This window comes from Eimeria necatrix, genomic scaffold (assembly GCF_000499385.1).
Source record: "Eimeria necatrix Houghton genomic scaffold, Enh_scaff193, whole genome shotgun sequence".
Classification (NCBI taxonomy): Eukaryota; Apicomplexa; class Conoidasida; order Eucoccidiorida; family Eimeriidae; genus Eimeria; species Eimeria necatrix.
In genome coordinates this window covers 1-12,500 of record NW_013652568.1, presented here as the reverse complement: position 1 = coordinate 12,500, position 12,500 = coordinate 1, and the positions used below count along the sequence as shown (strand labels likewise).

General features: G+C 52.0%; 5 protein-coding genes across 5 annotated transcripts in view; 3 read left to right on the top strand and 2 right to left on the bottom strand.

Moving 5' to 3' along the window:
* Nucleotides 1–2,179, top strand: part of ENH_00025250 (hypothetical protein) — a gene marked incomplete at both ends in the record, with an annotated part of 3,039 nt that extends 860 nt beyond the window's left edge. Inside the window, one exon of the mRNA XM_013579789.1 lies at nucleotides 1,775–2,179. Coding sequence (XP_013435243.1) covers nucleotides 1,775–2,179 — 405 coding nt within the window. The remainder of the gene's footprint in view (nucleotides 1–1,774) is intronic.
* Nucleotides 2,180–2,601: 422 nt separating this feature from the next.
* On the top strand, nucleotides 2,602–3,778 carry ENH_00025240 (hypothetical protein; the record flags this gene model as incomplete). Its single annotated transcript, XM_013579788.1, has 2 exons — nucleotides 2,602–2,987; nucleotides 3,514–3,778. 2 exons carry the CDS (start codon nucleotides 2,602–2,604, stop codon nucleotides 3,776–3,778), a joined length of 651 nt encoding a protein of 216 aa, XP_013435242.1.
* A 1,366-nt stretch (nucleotides 3,779–5,144) lies between these two features.
* On the top strand, nucleotides 5,145–7,881 carry ENH_00025230 (hypothetical protein; the record flags this gene model as incomplete). The annotated part of the gene is made up of 4 exons (XM_013579787.1): nucleotides 5,145–5,224; nucleotides 5,615–6,193; nucleotides 6,416–6,714; nucleotides 7,403–7,881. 4 exons carry the CDS (start codon nucleotides 5,145–5,147, stop codon nucleotides 7,879–7,881), a joined length of 1,437 nt encoding a protein of 478 aa, XP_013435241.1.
* A 428-nt stretch (nucleotides 7,882–8,309) lies between these two features.
* Nucleotides 8,310–9,246, bottom strand: ENH_00025220 (hypothetical protein; the record flags this gene model as incomplete). The annotated part of the gene is made up of 2 exons (XM_013579786.1): nucleotides 8,310–8,563; nucleotides 8,766–9,246. 2 exons carry the CDS (start codon nucleotides 9,244–9,246, stop codon nucleotides 8,310–8,312), a joined length of 735 nt encoding a protein of 244 aa, XP_013435240.1.
* Nucleotides 9,247–10,108: 862 nt separating this feature from the next.
* Nucleotides 10,109–12,236, bottom strand: ENH_00025210 (hypothetical protein; the record flags this gene model as incomplete). The annotated part of the gene is made up of 2 exons (XM_013579785.1): nucleotides 10,109–11,194; nucleotides 11,514–12,236. The coding sequence occupies 2 exons, from the start codon at nucleotides 12,234–12,236 to the stop codon at nucleotides 10,109–10,111; spliced, it is 1,809 nt and encodes a 602-aa protein (XP_013435239.1).
* Between the last annotated feature and the right edge of the window lie 264 nt (nucleotides 12,237–12,500).

Genomic DNA, 12,500 nt, shown 5'->3' with positions numbered 1-12,500 from the left:
TTCTTGCGTTCTCCTATCCTTTTTCGATTTTTTAGGGTTTAGGGTTTAGGGTTTAGGGTTTAGGGTTTAGAGTGTCAGCAAAGCCAATCATCTCTTTTTCGTCTTTCTTTGCTGCTGCAGCAAATCAGTAGAGGCTTTTGCTGCTGATTTAATTAAAAGTCAAATTTAAAAAATAAAAATAAAAATAAAAATAATAAAAATAGAAATAAAAATAGAAATAAAATAACAAAAAAAGAGAAACAATAAGGGAAACAAAAGAAGACACAAAAAGAAAAAAAAAGAAATTAAAAGAAACTAAAAAGGAACTAGAAAAGAATTAAAAGGAATTAAGAGTTTAAAAGAATTTAAAATAATTTAAAAGAATTCAGAAAGAATTAAAAAGAATTAAAAAAGAATTAAAAAGAGAATTAAAAGGAAATTAAAAAAAATAAATAAATAAAAAAGCAGCAAATGGACAAAGGAGACAAAAGGCATTTTGTCCTCTTTTGTGTCTTGAGAATTAATTTGGAAGCAGCAAAAGGAGACACTTGGAATATCCTCTTGCTGCTGCTGCTGCTGCTGCAGTAACTGCTGCTGCTGCTGCTGCTGCTGCTGCAGTAACTGCTGCTGCTGCCGCTGCTGCTGCTGCTGCTGTCAATGCTGCTGCTGCTGCTGCAAATGCTTCTGCTGCCGCTGGTGTAAATGCTGCAAATGCTGCTGCTGTGAATACAGCTGCTGCTGCTGCTGTAAATGCTGCTGCTGCTGCTGCAGACTTTGCTGCTGCTGCTGTTGCTGCTGCTGCTGCAGTGAATGCTGCAGCAGCTGCTGCTTGAGAGCTTTTTTGGGAACTTTTGAAATAAAACAAAATGGAATATTTGGATTTAAATTTGAAATGTTTTTTCCTCTTTCAATGTAAGTTTCTTTAATCTTCATTCTTGGAAAACGCAAATAAATAAATAAACAAATAAATAAATAAATAAATAAATAAATAAATAAAAAGGAAAATATAGCAAACAGTGAAGACTAAGTAAATAAATAAATTAACAAATACACAGAAAAGAAATAAATAAATGTAAATAAATATATAACAATATAAATAAATAAACAAATAATAAAAATAAACAATATACAGGTAAATAAATAATAAAAACAAATAATACATAAATAAGTTAATAATAAAAACAAATAATAAATAATAAAAACAATAAATTAACAAATTAATAATAAAAACAAATGATAAATAAACAAATAAATATTAAAAACAAGCAAATACATAAATAAATAAATAAATAAATAAATAAATAAATAAATAAATAAATAAATAAATAAATAAATGAAAAATAAAAAGTTGAAAGTCCTGGACAGCCATTCTCCACCAGGAGCACAGCAGCAGCAAAACTTGAAAAGGCCAAAAATTAAAAATAAATAAAAATAAATTAAAATAAATTAAATTAATAAAAATAAATTAAAATAAATAAATAAATAAAAGCAAATAAAGGAGAAATAAAAATTACAGAAATAAGAATTCAAGAAATAAAAAAGAAACACAAAATAAAAGGAAATAAAAAGAAATAGGAAGAATAAAAAAGAATAAAAAAGAAATAAAAAAGAATTTATAAAGAATTAAAAAATAAATAATGGCATTAAAGAGTCTAGACAATTTGAATTGAAAAAGAAAAGAAAAAAAGAAAAAAAGAAAAAAAGAAAAATAAAAAAAGAATTTTAAAATCCAAAAAGCTGCTGCAGTTTATTTGCTGCTCTGCAGCAAAAGGCGCCTCGAGTGGCGACCAATTAGGCGCAGCAGCAGCAGCAGCAGCAGCAGCAGCAGCAGCAGCAGCAGCAGCAGCAACAGCAGCAGCAGCAACAGCAGCAGCAGCAACAGCAGCAGCAGCAACAGCAGCAACAGCAACAGCAGCAACAGAAGCAGCAGCAACAGCAGCAGCAGCAGCAGCACAGCAGCAGAAGCAGCAGCAGCAACAACAGCAGCAGCAACAAAACCTGCAACGGCAAAAGAATTGGTGACAACAGCAGCAGAAACAGCAGAAGCAGCACAGCAGCAAAAGCAGCAGAAGCAGCAACAGCAGCAAAAGCAGCGATAACAGCAACAGCAGCAAACGCAGCAGCAGCAGCAATAGCAACAGCAGCAACAGCAGCAACAGCAGCAACAGCAGCAAAAAAGAAAGCTAAAAAAAATCTTTAAAAATAATTTTATTAATTTGCCAGAAGGCAGCAAAACTTTTTTCCTTTCTTTTAAACAAAATTTCAAGAAGCAAACATTCATTGTGGGAGCAGCAGCAGAAGCTCACACTCTGCTGCTGCTGCTGCTGCTGCTGCTGCTGCTGCTGATGCTGATGCTGCTTATGCTGCTGCTGCTGCTGCTTTTTGGAGGTGATGCTGCTGCTGCTGCTGCTGATGCTGCTGCTGCCGGGTTCTAGTGGTAGCGCTGCTGCTGCTGCTGCTGCTGCTCCCGATGCTTCTGCTGATTTTTGGTGGTAGTGATGCTGCTGCTGCTGCTGACTTGTGGTGCTGCTGCTGCTGCTGCTGCTGCTGCTGCTGCTGCTGCTGCGAACTCAGTTACTGCGACTCCAGCCGCTGCAGCAAAAAAGCACATAAAAGGCAGCAATGCTTGCTGCTGCTGTTGTTACTGATGCAGCCGCTGTTCCAGCAGCAGCAGCAGCAGCAGCAGCTACTGAACTAGCAGCAGCAACAACAGTGAGGCGGGATAGCAGCAATAATTCTACAGCCGCAGCAACAAGAACAGCAGCAGCAGCAGAAACAGCAGCAGCAGCTGCAGAAGAGGCAGCATTAGCAGCAGAAGAAGCAGCATCAGCAGCAGCAGCAGCAGCAGAGGCAGCATCAGCAGCAGCAGTAGCAGAGGCAGCAGAGGCAGCAGAGGCAGCAGAGGCAGCAGCAGCAGCAGCAGCAGCAGCAGCAGCAGCAGCAATACCCCTTGATGACAGTGCCAAGGGGCTTTGCTGCTTTCAAGAGAGCAGCAGGTGTCTCCTCAGGTGTCTCCTCAGAAGAGCAGGACTCAACATCAGCCTACAGCACAAAACACTGCTGCTGCTGCTGCTGCTGCTGCTGCTGCTGCTGCTGCTGCTGCTAAGGTGAAGCATTGAAAAATAATCCGAGTTGCTCCTTGTGACTGCAGCAACAGCAGGAGCTGCTGCTGCTGCTGCAAGAGCTTTTGAAATCTTGTAGAGCAGAAGCCACAGTAGCAGCAAGGTCGGCAACAGCAGCAGCAACAGCAGCAGCAGCAGCAGCAGCAGCAGCAGCAGCAGCAGCTTTTACCTGCACTGCAACCTCAATAAACCTCGAAGCGAATTCTCTAGCTTCGATTTTGCTGAATATTAACAGCAGCAAAAAGGAGACAAAGGGAGAGTGAAAAGGGACAAAACAAAAAGGAGATAGCACACAAGGGTTTAGGGTTTAGGGTTTAGGGTTTAGGGTTTAGGGTTTAGGGTACTGGTCAATAGCAGATATGTGGTCGCGCCTCCACTTGTGCTGCTGCTGTTTCTTTTTCTGCTGCTGCAGCAGCAGCTTCTCCGTGATCTCCGCTGCAACAGCAGCAGCAGCAGCAGCAGCAGCAGCGATGTCAGCAGCAGCAGCAGCAGCAGCAGCAGCAGCAGCATCAGAAGCATTGCGTTTCTTGCTGATGAGATGTACAGACACCTCGGCCACAAAATTAAAAAGAGACGAAAGAAGAAGAATGCAGCAGCAGCAGCAGCAGCAACAGCGGCAGGAGCAGCAGCAGCGGCAGGAGCAGCAGCAGCAACAACAGCAGCAGCAGCAGCAGTAACCGTAGCAGCAGCAGCAGCAACAGCAGCAGCAGCAGCAGTTAACGTACTCAGTTCAGCCTGCAGCTGCTCATTTAGCTGCAGTTGCTGACGCAGCTGCCTGACGCCACAAGACCAGAGCCCTAAACCCTAAACCCTAAACCCTAAACCCTAAACCCTAAACTCTGAACCCTAGACCCTAAAGGCATGCTTTACGCGTGAACAGAGAGCACAAAAGGGTTTAGAAGTGCGTGCTTTTCAAATTCGCTTTTCTTTTCTTTTGCAAAATCTCGAGGGTTTAGGGTTTAGGGTTTAGGGTTTAGGGTTTAGGGTTTAGGGTTTGGCAGACGCGTGAGTTTCTTCCTTTTCGGCTGCCAAGTCGTTGGCGAAGATTTGCAGCTGGTCAAATTGGCTCCTGCAAGACAATCTCTCAGCTTAGGGTTTAGGGTTTAGGGTTTAGGGTTTAGGGTTTAGGGTTTGGGGTTTAGGGTTTAGGGTTTAGGGCTTAAGTGCACTTCAGCCCCAATGGGCAAATCACATGTTGAAAGTGCACGGGGCTCAACTGCAGCAGCAGCAGCAGCAGCGAAAAGGGGCCAGATACAGAAGCCACTGCTGCTGCTGCTGCTGCTGCTGCTGATGCTGATGATATTGCTGCTGCAGGTGTTGCTACTGTTGCTGCTGCTGCTGCTGCTGCTGCTGCTGCACCTACCTGAGCCTCTCCATAGCTGCTTTCTCGGCCTCGACCTGCAAACTCTCCAGCAGCACTTTTTTTCTGCTGCTGAGGCAGTGTTTGTGAGTTGGCAGCAGCAGCAGCAGCAGCAGCAGCAGCAAGAGCAGCAAAGGCAGTGCAGCAGCAGCAGCGACAGCAGCAGACGGAAGAAGAGAAGCAGCAGCACCCTCATTCGTAGCAATAGCTCTAGCAGCAGCAGGAACAGCAACAGCCCTCATTCGTAGCAATAGCTCTAGCAGCAGCAGGAACAGCAACAGCAGCAGCAGTCAGAAAAGCTGCAGCAGCAGCAATTGAAGCAGCAGCTGCTGCAACAGCAGGTGCTGCAGCAGCAGCAGCAGGCTCCGCTTACTTGTGACTGCGACTGTTCATACTTGTCTTGCCATTCCTAAGCCAGACCCTCAGACCCTAAACCCTAAACCCTAAACCCTAAACCCTAGACCCCAAACCCTAAACCCTAAACTTTGCTGCTTGCCTTATCACACCCTGTAAATGCTGTTACGATATATGCATTAAGAAGGAAAGTCACGACAGCAGCAGCAGCAGCAGCTGCTGCTGCTGCTGCTGCAGCAAAATCCTCAGCAGCAGCAACAGCAAAGTCTACCTTCACGGTGTGCTGCCGGTTTCTTTATAACAGCACCTTCAACACCCCCTTCATCATCATGGCCACAACAGCAGCAGCAGCAGCAGCAGCAGCAGCAGCAGCAGCAGCAGCAGCAGCAGCAGCAAGTCTACTTTCAAAGTTTGTTGGTGGTTTTCTATAATAACCCTCCACTGCTCATGTTCTTTTTGCAGTTCTCCAACTTTGCTGCGGAAGGCCTTTTTGACTGCGCTGACGCGCTCCCGAGCCTGACGCAAACCCTAAACCCTAAACCCTAAACCCTAAACCCTAAACCCTAAACCCTAAACCCTAAGCTCTAGGCTCTAGCTGGCACTCTGACAGAAACCCTAAAGCTTAGTCGGCTGTCAATGGTATTATTAGCTAACTCAAAACGTTCGAAAAGCCAGTTTTGCTGCTGTTGTTACTCCTGCTGCTGCTGCTGCTGCTGCTGCTGCTGTTGCTGCTGCTGCTGCTGGCCCCTGCTTGCCTCTGCAAGCTCTTCTGTGAGGTTTCTCTGCAAGTCTCCTGCAGAGCAGCACAGCAGCAGCAGCACAGCTGTAGCTTCATCTTCTTCCAACTGGCAGCAGCAGCAAGAACAGCAGCAGCAAGAACAGCAGCAGCAAGAACAGCAGCAGCAAGAACAGCAGCAGCAAGAACAGCAACAACAGCAGCAACAAAGGCAGCAGCAGCCGCAGCAGCCGTAGAACAGGCAGCAGCAGCCCGACCAGGCGCAGCATTGGTTTCAACAGAAGCAGCAGCAGCAGGAGCAGAAGCAGGAGCAGCACAAACAGCAGCAGCAGCAGGAGTAGGAGCGGAAGCTGCAGTAGAAGCAGTAGCAGCAGCAGCAGCAGCAAAAGCAGCAGCAGCAGCAGCAGCAGCGACGCACCCATGCCCTTTATGTTATGACGAAACATTTCTGCTTGCTGCTGCGCCTTCTGTCTCTCCGTGCTCAAGGCTCCAGCCTGTAGTAGCAGCAGAAACGGCAGCAGCAGCAACAGCAGCAGCAGCAGCAGAAGCAGTAGGGGTGGCAGCAGCAGCAGCAGCAGCACACCGCACCAATTTTGCCGCCCACAGCTACAGGAAGCCTAAGAAGTGCAGCAACTGCAAAACGTGAGAGTGCATCAGCTGCTGCTGCTGCTGCTGCTGCTTCTTGCGTTGTTGCTGCTGCAAGAGCTCAAAAGCTGCTGCTGCTGCTGCTTCTTATGCTGCTGCTGCTGCTGCTGCTGCTGCTGCTGCTGCTGCATACAGCCCGGGAATCTTGTGCAGCTTTTCTTTTCAACTTTTCCTCACTTGATTTCTTAAAGCATTTATTTCATTATTTGCTTCCTCCAGCTTCCCCCGCAAGCGAGCAATGGTGCGGCTCTGCAGCAGCAGCAGCAGCAGCAGCAGCAGCAGCAGCAGCAGCAGCAGCAGAAGCACAGGCGCTGCAGTGGTCACTGTTTATCCACGCCAGCTGCAGCAGCAGAAGCAGCTGTTGCTGCTGCTGTTTAGCCTGCAGTGGCCCCGCAGCTGCAGCAGCAAGACTGAGACAGCAGCAGCAGCAGCAGCTGCTGCTGCTGCTGCGGCTGCTGCTTTCACAGCACCACAAGCAGCAGCACGAGAGTGTCTCGGACTTCAGCAGAACTTCCTTAGTCACCCAGAGCAGCAGCAGCACAGCCAGCAACAACAGCAGCAGCGGTAGCAGCAGCAGCAACAGCAGCAGCAGCAGCAACAGCAGCAGCAGCAGCAGCAGCAACAGCAGCAGCAGAAGGGCCTAACCAGATTCTTCTTGTCTGCTTCGAGCCGCTTCGACTGTTCTTTCTCCTCGAGCAGCTTTTGCTCTACCTAGCAATCACCCAAACCCTAAACCCTAAACCCTAGATCCTAAACCCTAATCTCTAAATTTCAAACCCTAAACCCTAAACCCTAAGCCCTAATCCCCAAACTTTGCAGAGAGTCGCATGCAGCCACGTGGAATTCTCGATGCTGCAGGGCCCATCATTCCTAAACCCTAAACCCTAAAATTTAGGGTTTAGGGTTTGAGGTTAGGGTTTGAGACTCCTATTTTAGGGTTTAAAGTCAAGGGTTTTGATTTAGGGTTTAGGGTTCAGGAACAACAACTTTAAATTCAGGCTCTTGGTTTTGAATTTAGGGTTTCGAATTCAGGGTTAAGGGTTTTAGATTCAGCAGCTAAAGTTGAGGGTTTAAGCTGTGAAAGCTAGGGTTTAGGGTGTAGGGTTTAGGGTTTAGGGTTTAGGGTTTAGGGTTTGTCGTGACCTCGGCAAGCTGGTTGGACATGAGGCGCCTCTCTTTCAGATCATGCACTACGCGGTGAGCCAGAGTCTGCAGCAGCAGCAGCAGCAGCAGCAGCAGCGGAAGTAGCAGCAGCAGCAGCAGCAGCAGCAGCGGAAGTAGCAGCAGCAGCAGCACCAGCCGAAGTAGAAGCAGCAGCAGCAGCAGCACCAGCCGAAGTAGAAGCAGCTGCAGCAGCAGCAGCAGCAGCAGCCGAAGTAGAAGCAGCAGCAGCAGCAGCAGCACCAGCCGCAGTAGAAGCAGCGGCAGCAGCAGCAGCAGCGCCACCCGAAGTAGAAGCCGCACAAGCAGCAGAAGTAGCAGCAACGGCACAGGTAGCAGCAGCAGCAGCAAAAGGAGTAGCAGCAGCGGAACGACTAGCAGCAGCAGCAAAAACAAAGAAAGCAGCAAAAGCAGAAGAAGCGGCAGCAGCAGCAGCAGGAGTCGCAGCAGCAGCACAGAAGTACCAGCAGCAGAAGCAGCGGCACCAACAGCAGCAACAGAAGCTGCAGCAGCAGCAGCGTTAGTGGCAGCACCAGGAATGAAAAAAGGTAAGAAAGTGTAGCAGCAGAAATAACAGCAGCAGCAGCAGCAGCAGCAGCAGCATCTTAGGCAGCAGCAGCAACATCAGAGGCAGCAGGAGCAGCATCAGAGGCAGCAGCAGCATTGGTAACAGCAGCAGCACAGCAACAGCAGCAACACCAACAGCAGCAGTAACAGCAGCAGCAAAAGCAGCAGCAGCAGGGGCTGAAGGCAGCAGCTGCTGCAGCATGTAACTCCTACTGCTGCTCTGTCTCTGTGTTCCTGGTACTTTTGCTGCGCCTCTTTTGCTGCTGCTTGCTGCTGCTGCAGCAGCAAGCGGGTGCTGCTGCACTCCTCCTGCAGCAGCACAGCCAGAGGAGCAGCAGCCGAGCTGCTGCTAGCTTTGGGGTCTACAAGTGCCTTTTATTTGCTGCTACTGCTGCTGCTGCTGCAGCCTTTTGCTTCGGTTGCTGTTGCTGCTGCTGCAGCAACAGCGAGTTGCTGCGCTTGCTGCTGCTGCTGCTGCTGCTGCTGCAACGAACGGCGCTGGGGTGTACAGACAGCTCGCCTCTTTTTCTCTGAGTCGAACAAACAGCAGCTCTGCCTCTGCTGTTGCTGCTGTTGCTGCTGTTGCTGCTGCTTCTGTTGCTGTTGCTGCTGCTGCTGCTGCAGTTGCTGCGGGTGCTTCTGGGGCAACAGCCGGCAAAGGAGACAAAAAGAGACAGAAAAAAGCACAGCAGCAGCTCCTTTCAGCTCAGCGCCTCAGCAGCCACCTGCTGCTGCTGCTGCTGCTGCTGCTGCTGCTGCTGCTGCTTTTGTCTACCGCTTCTAAAGCAAATTCTTTTTTCCTAACTACTTTTTAAATTAAACAATTCCAAAATCTCCTTACTGCCCTCTGGCTCCTCAGCCAGCAAGCAAGGGCACCCCAGGGTCCCCAGGGGGGCCCCCCCGGGGGCCCCCAAGGAGGGCCCCCCAAGGGGCCCCCGAGGGGGCCCCCCAGGGGCCCCCAGAGGGGCCCCCAAAGGGGCCCCCAGGAAAGGGTCTGCACCCGGGGGCCCCATGGGGTTTCCAAAGGGGCCCCCAAGAGGGGCCCCTCGAGCTGCAATGGCATCTGGAGCCCCCAGCAGTTCCCTTTTGGGGGAAGGTGCCGGGGGGCCCCCCAGGGGGGCCCCCTGGGGGGCCCCCCGGGGGCCCCCCTGGGGGCCCCCCTCTTGAGGCCCTTGCAACGTTTGAGACCCTAAGAGTATCTGTACTATTGCGTCTCTTAGGCAAGAAGCCAACAAAGAAGGGTCTGGGGGGCCCCCCAGGGGCCCCCCGGCAGTGCCCTCGGGGGCCCCCCTTGTCTGGTGACTGCGCAGCAGCTGCTGCATGCTGCTTGGGTTTTAAAAGAAGGCGAAGCAGCAAAAATGACTTTAAATTATATTTTCAGCGAGTGTCGCTGCAGCAGCAGCAGCAGCAGCGGCAGCAGCAGCAGCAGCAGCAGCGACAACGCCAGTCGCGTCTCAGCCGCTGCCTGTTCCTCGCCTTATTACTTTCCAGATCGACTGAGAAGTTTAAATGGTTTAAATGATTTAAATTAATAAATTAAAATTAAAAAACAAAAAAAGAGAAGCTCTAAACGGCAGCAGCTAGTGACCTGCTGCTGCCAGCTGTCCAGACACCCCAGCAGCGCCGCGTGTGCAGCAGCAGGGTCACTTCCGCGGGCAGCAGCAGCGCAGCAAGATTGGGCTTTTCTTTGAATCTTTTTGCGGAAATAAATAACAAATAAACAAAAATTTATATTAAATATTGTTCCTCTGCAAACCCCGAAGCCCCGGGGGCCCCCAAGGGGGCCCCTCGCTGTCTGCAGGCCTTTGCTGCCTTGCAGCGGCAGCAATAGCAGCAGCAGCAGCTGCTGCTGCTGCTGCTGCAGCAGCAGCCGCGCATGCATGCCCTGCATGCGAAACAGCGCGGGCAGGGGCGGCTTGTGGGGCCCCTGGGGGCCCCTCCCTCTGGTGCAGCACTGGGATCGCTGGGATCGAGCGATCCCACCGATCCCAGACACCCCACAGCTGCTGCAGGTGTCTGCTGCTTCGTGTTGCTCTCAGGTGTACGTACACCTGAGGCCCGAGCGCGGCGGCGCAGGCCCTTGGCCTTGCCAAACGGCACCAACAAAACCGCGTGCAGTTTGCTGCTGCTGCTGCTGCTGCTGCTGCTGCTGCAGCAGCAGCAGCAGCAGCAGCAGCAGCAGCGCTAGAAGAGCTGCTGCAGCCGCCTGCCGTTGCGGATGTGAGGGTTTGGCGGAGTGCCCGGGGGCAGATGCACAAGAGCCATAAAGACCTCCCTCCACAGCAGCAGCAGCTGCTGCTGCTGCTGCTCTTCTGCTGCATACATTTTGACTAGGGCTCTGCCCTGCTGCAGCAGCTCCAGCTGCCGGCTGGCTTGCTGCTGCAGCTGCTGCTGCTCGCGCTTCAGCTGCTGCTGCTGCGCCGTTTCCGCTGCATCCCACTCCTCGCCCGCCCCTTCCCCGCGCTGCTGCTGCTGCTGCTGCTGCTGCTGCTGCTGCTGCTGCTGGTTTAGCAGCAACTTGTTTTTGGTGTTAATGGCATCTCTTTCAATGCAGCGCAGCTGGCAGCTCAGGTGTGCTGCTTTGGCCCTGAGCACATGGCTGTTCACTGACTGCAGCAGCAAAAAGAGATTGTCATAAGTTTGCGAAAGAGACAAAGTTGCTGCTGCTGCTGCTGCTGCTGCACCTTCGCTGCTTTGTCTCTTTTCTGCTTCCAGCCGCGCAGCAACTCCCCGCAGCTGCCAGTCAAAGCGCAGCTCGCTCCGGTCCACAAAGTCCCCGTAAGAGCTGCTGCTGCTGCTGCTGCTGCTGCTGCTGCTGCTGCTGCTGTCGGCAGCAGCGCTGCTGCCATCCCCTGCGCCCGTCACACCTGCGGCAGGGGGCAGCTGCTGCTGCTGCTGCTGCTGCTGCTGCTGCTGGAGTTTGTCTTCCGAAGGCACCCGACTTTGTGCTGGGTCCACCGCATCTACGCCGCTGCTGCTGCTGCTGCTGCTGCTGCTGCTGCTGCTGCTGGAGAGCGTGGGTAAGTGCCGCGTGGGGACCCTGGCGAGGACAAGGTGTCTGCCGCCTTTTCTGACGAGGTTTTTTTCGGCTGCTGCTCTGCTGCTGCTGCTGCTGTGGGCAGCCTGCAGCAGCAGCAGCAGCTGCTTGCTTTGCGTCTCTATTTCTTGCAAGTTCGACAACTTTCTGTCCAAAGCTGACAAAGAAAATCTTTCTCCATGAATAGTGTAGCAGCGCTCGAGTTCCGACAGAGACGGCAGGTCGTCGCTCACCTGCAGCCCCAGCAGCAGCAGCAGCAGCAGCAGCAGCAGCATGGGCAGCAGCAGCAAGCCCGGCAGCAGCAAGCGCAGCAGGAGCAGCAGCAAGCACTGCGGCAGCAGCAGCAAAGACAGAGGCAACAACGGCACGGACAGCAGCAGCAGCAGCAAAGACAGCAGCAGCAAAAACAGCAGCAGCAGAAACAGCAGCAGCAAAGACAGCAGCAGCAAAAACAGCAGCAGCAAAGACAGCAGCAGCAGCAAAGACAGCAGCAGCAGCAGCAGCAGCAAAGACAGCAGCAGCAGCAGCAGCAGCAGCAGCAGCAGCAGGTACCTTGTCCAAGGAGACTCTGAGGAGAAAGTCTTCGTCGTCGCAGCTGCAGTGAATTGTGAGGAGACACAAATTCAAAGGGACTGAAGGCTCAGCCCCGGGAGAAGCAGGCCAGGGGGGTTCCCAGTCTGCGTCGTTTGCTGCTGCTGCTGCTGCTGCTGCTGCTGCTGCTGCTGCTGCTGCTGTTGTTGTTGTTGCTGGGCCTGACGGAGGCCCGGAGCTGCTGCTCGTTGCTGCGGCACTAGGTTCCCAGGCAGCAGCAGGAGCAACTGTTGCTGCTGCAGCAGGTACACTGCTGCTGCTGCTGCTGCTGCTGCTGCTGCTGCTGCTGCTGCTGTCGCCGTGGCAGCAAGAGCCCGCAGTGGGCAGCGACTCGCCGCCCACTGGGCCTTGAGGTGCAGCAGCAGCAGCAGCAGCAGGACCAGCAGCAGTGCAGATGCAGTCGGCAGCGCCGCAACACGGCTGCTGCTGCTGCTGCTGCTGCTGCTGCTGCTGCTGCTGCTGAATCTCAGCCTGTCTCCTGCGGATAGCAACTTGCTCTCGCGTCACGAGTCCGATCCAGGGGGCGCAGCGGAACCGCTGTCTCTTCCTCTTTTTCTGCTGCTGCTGCTGCTGCTTCTGCTGCTGCTGCTGCTGCTGCTGCGGAGCAGCAGCATACAAAGGAAGCTGGTTCGGGTTCAGCCGGCCATACAACAGCCCCAAGCAGAAGCAAACTGAATATCCCATTTCAAAACGAACTGAGCAGTTCCCCGAACCTGAGAATAAAAAGGAGACACTTCAAACGCTGCAGCAGCAGCAGCAGCAGCAGCAGCAGCAGCGGGAGCGGCGAAGGCGAGAGGAACGAGGGGGAGGAACCCCGCGCAGCAGCTGCAGCAGCGGCGACAGAAGCAGCACGGGCATTCGGCCCAGCAGCAGCAGCAGCAGCAGCAGCAGCAGCAGCAGCAGCAGCAGCAGCAGCAGCAGCAGCAGCAGCAGCAGCAGCAGCAGCAG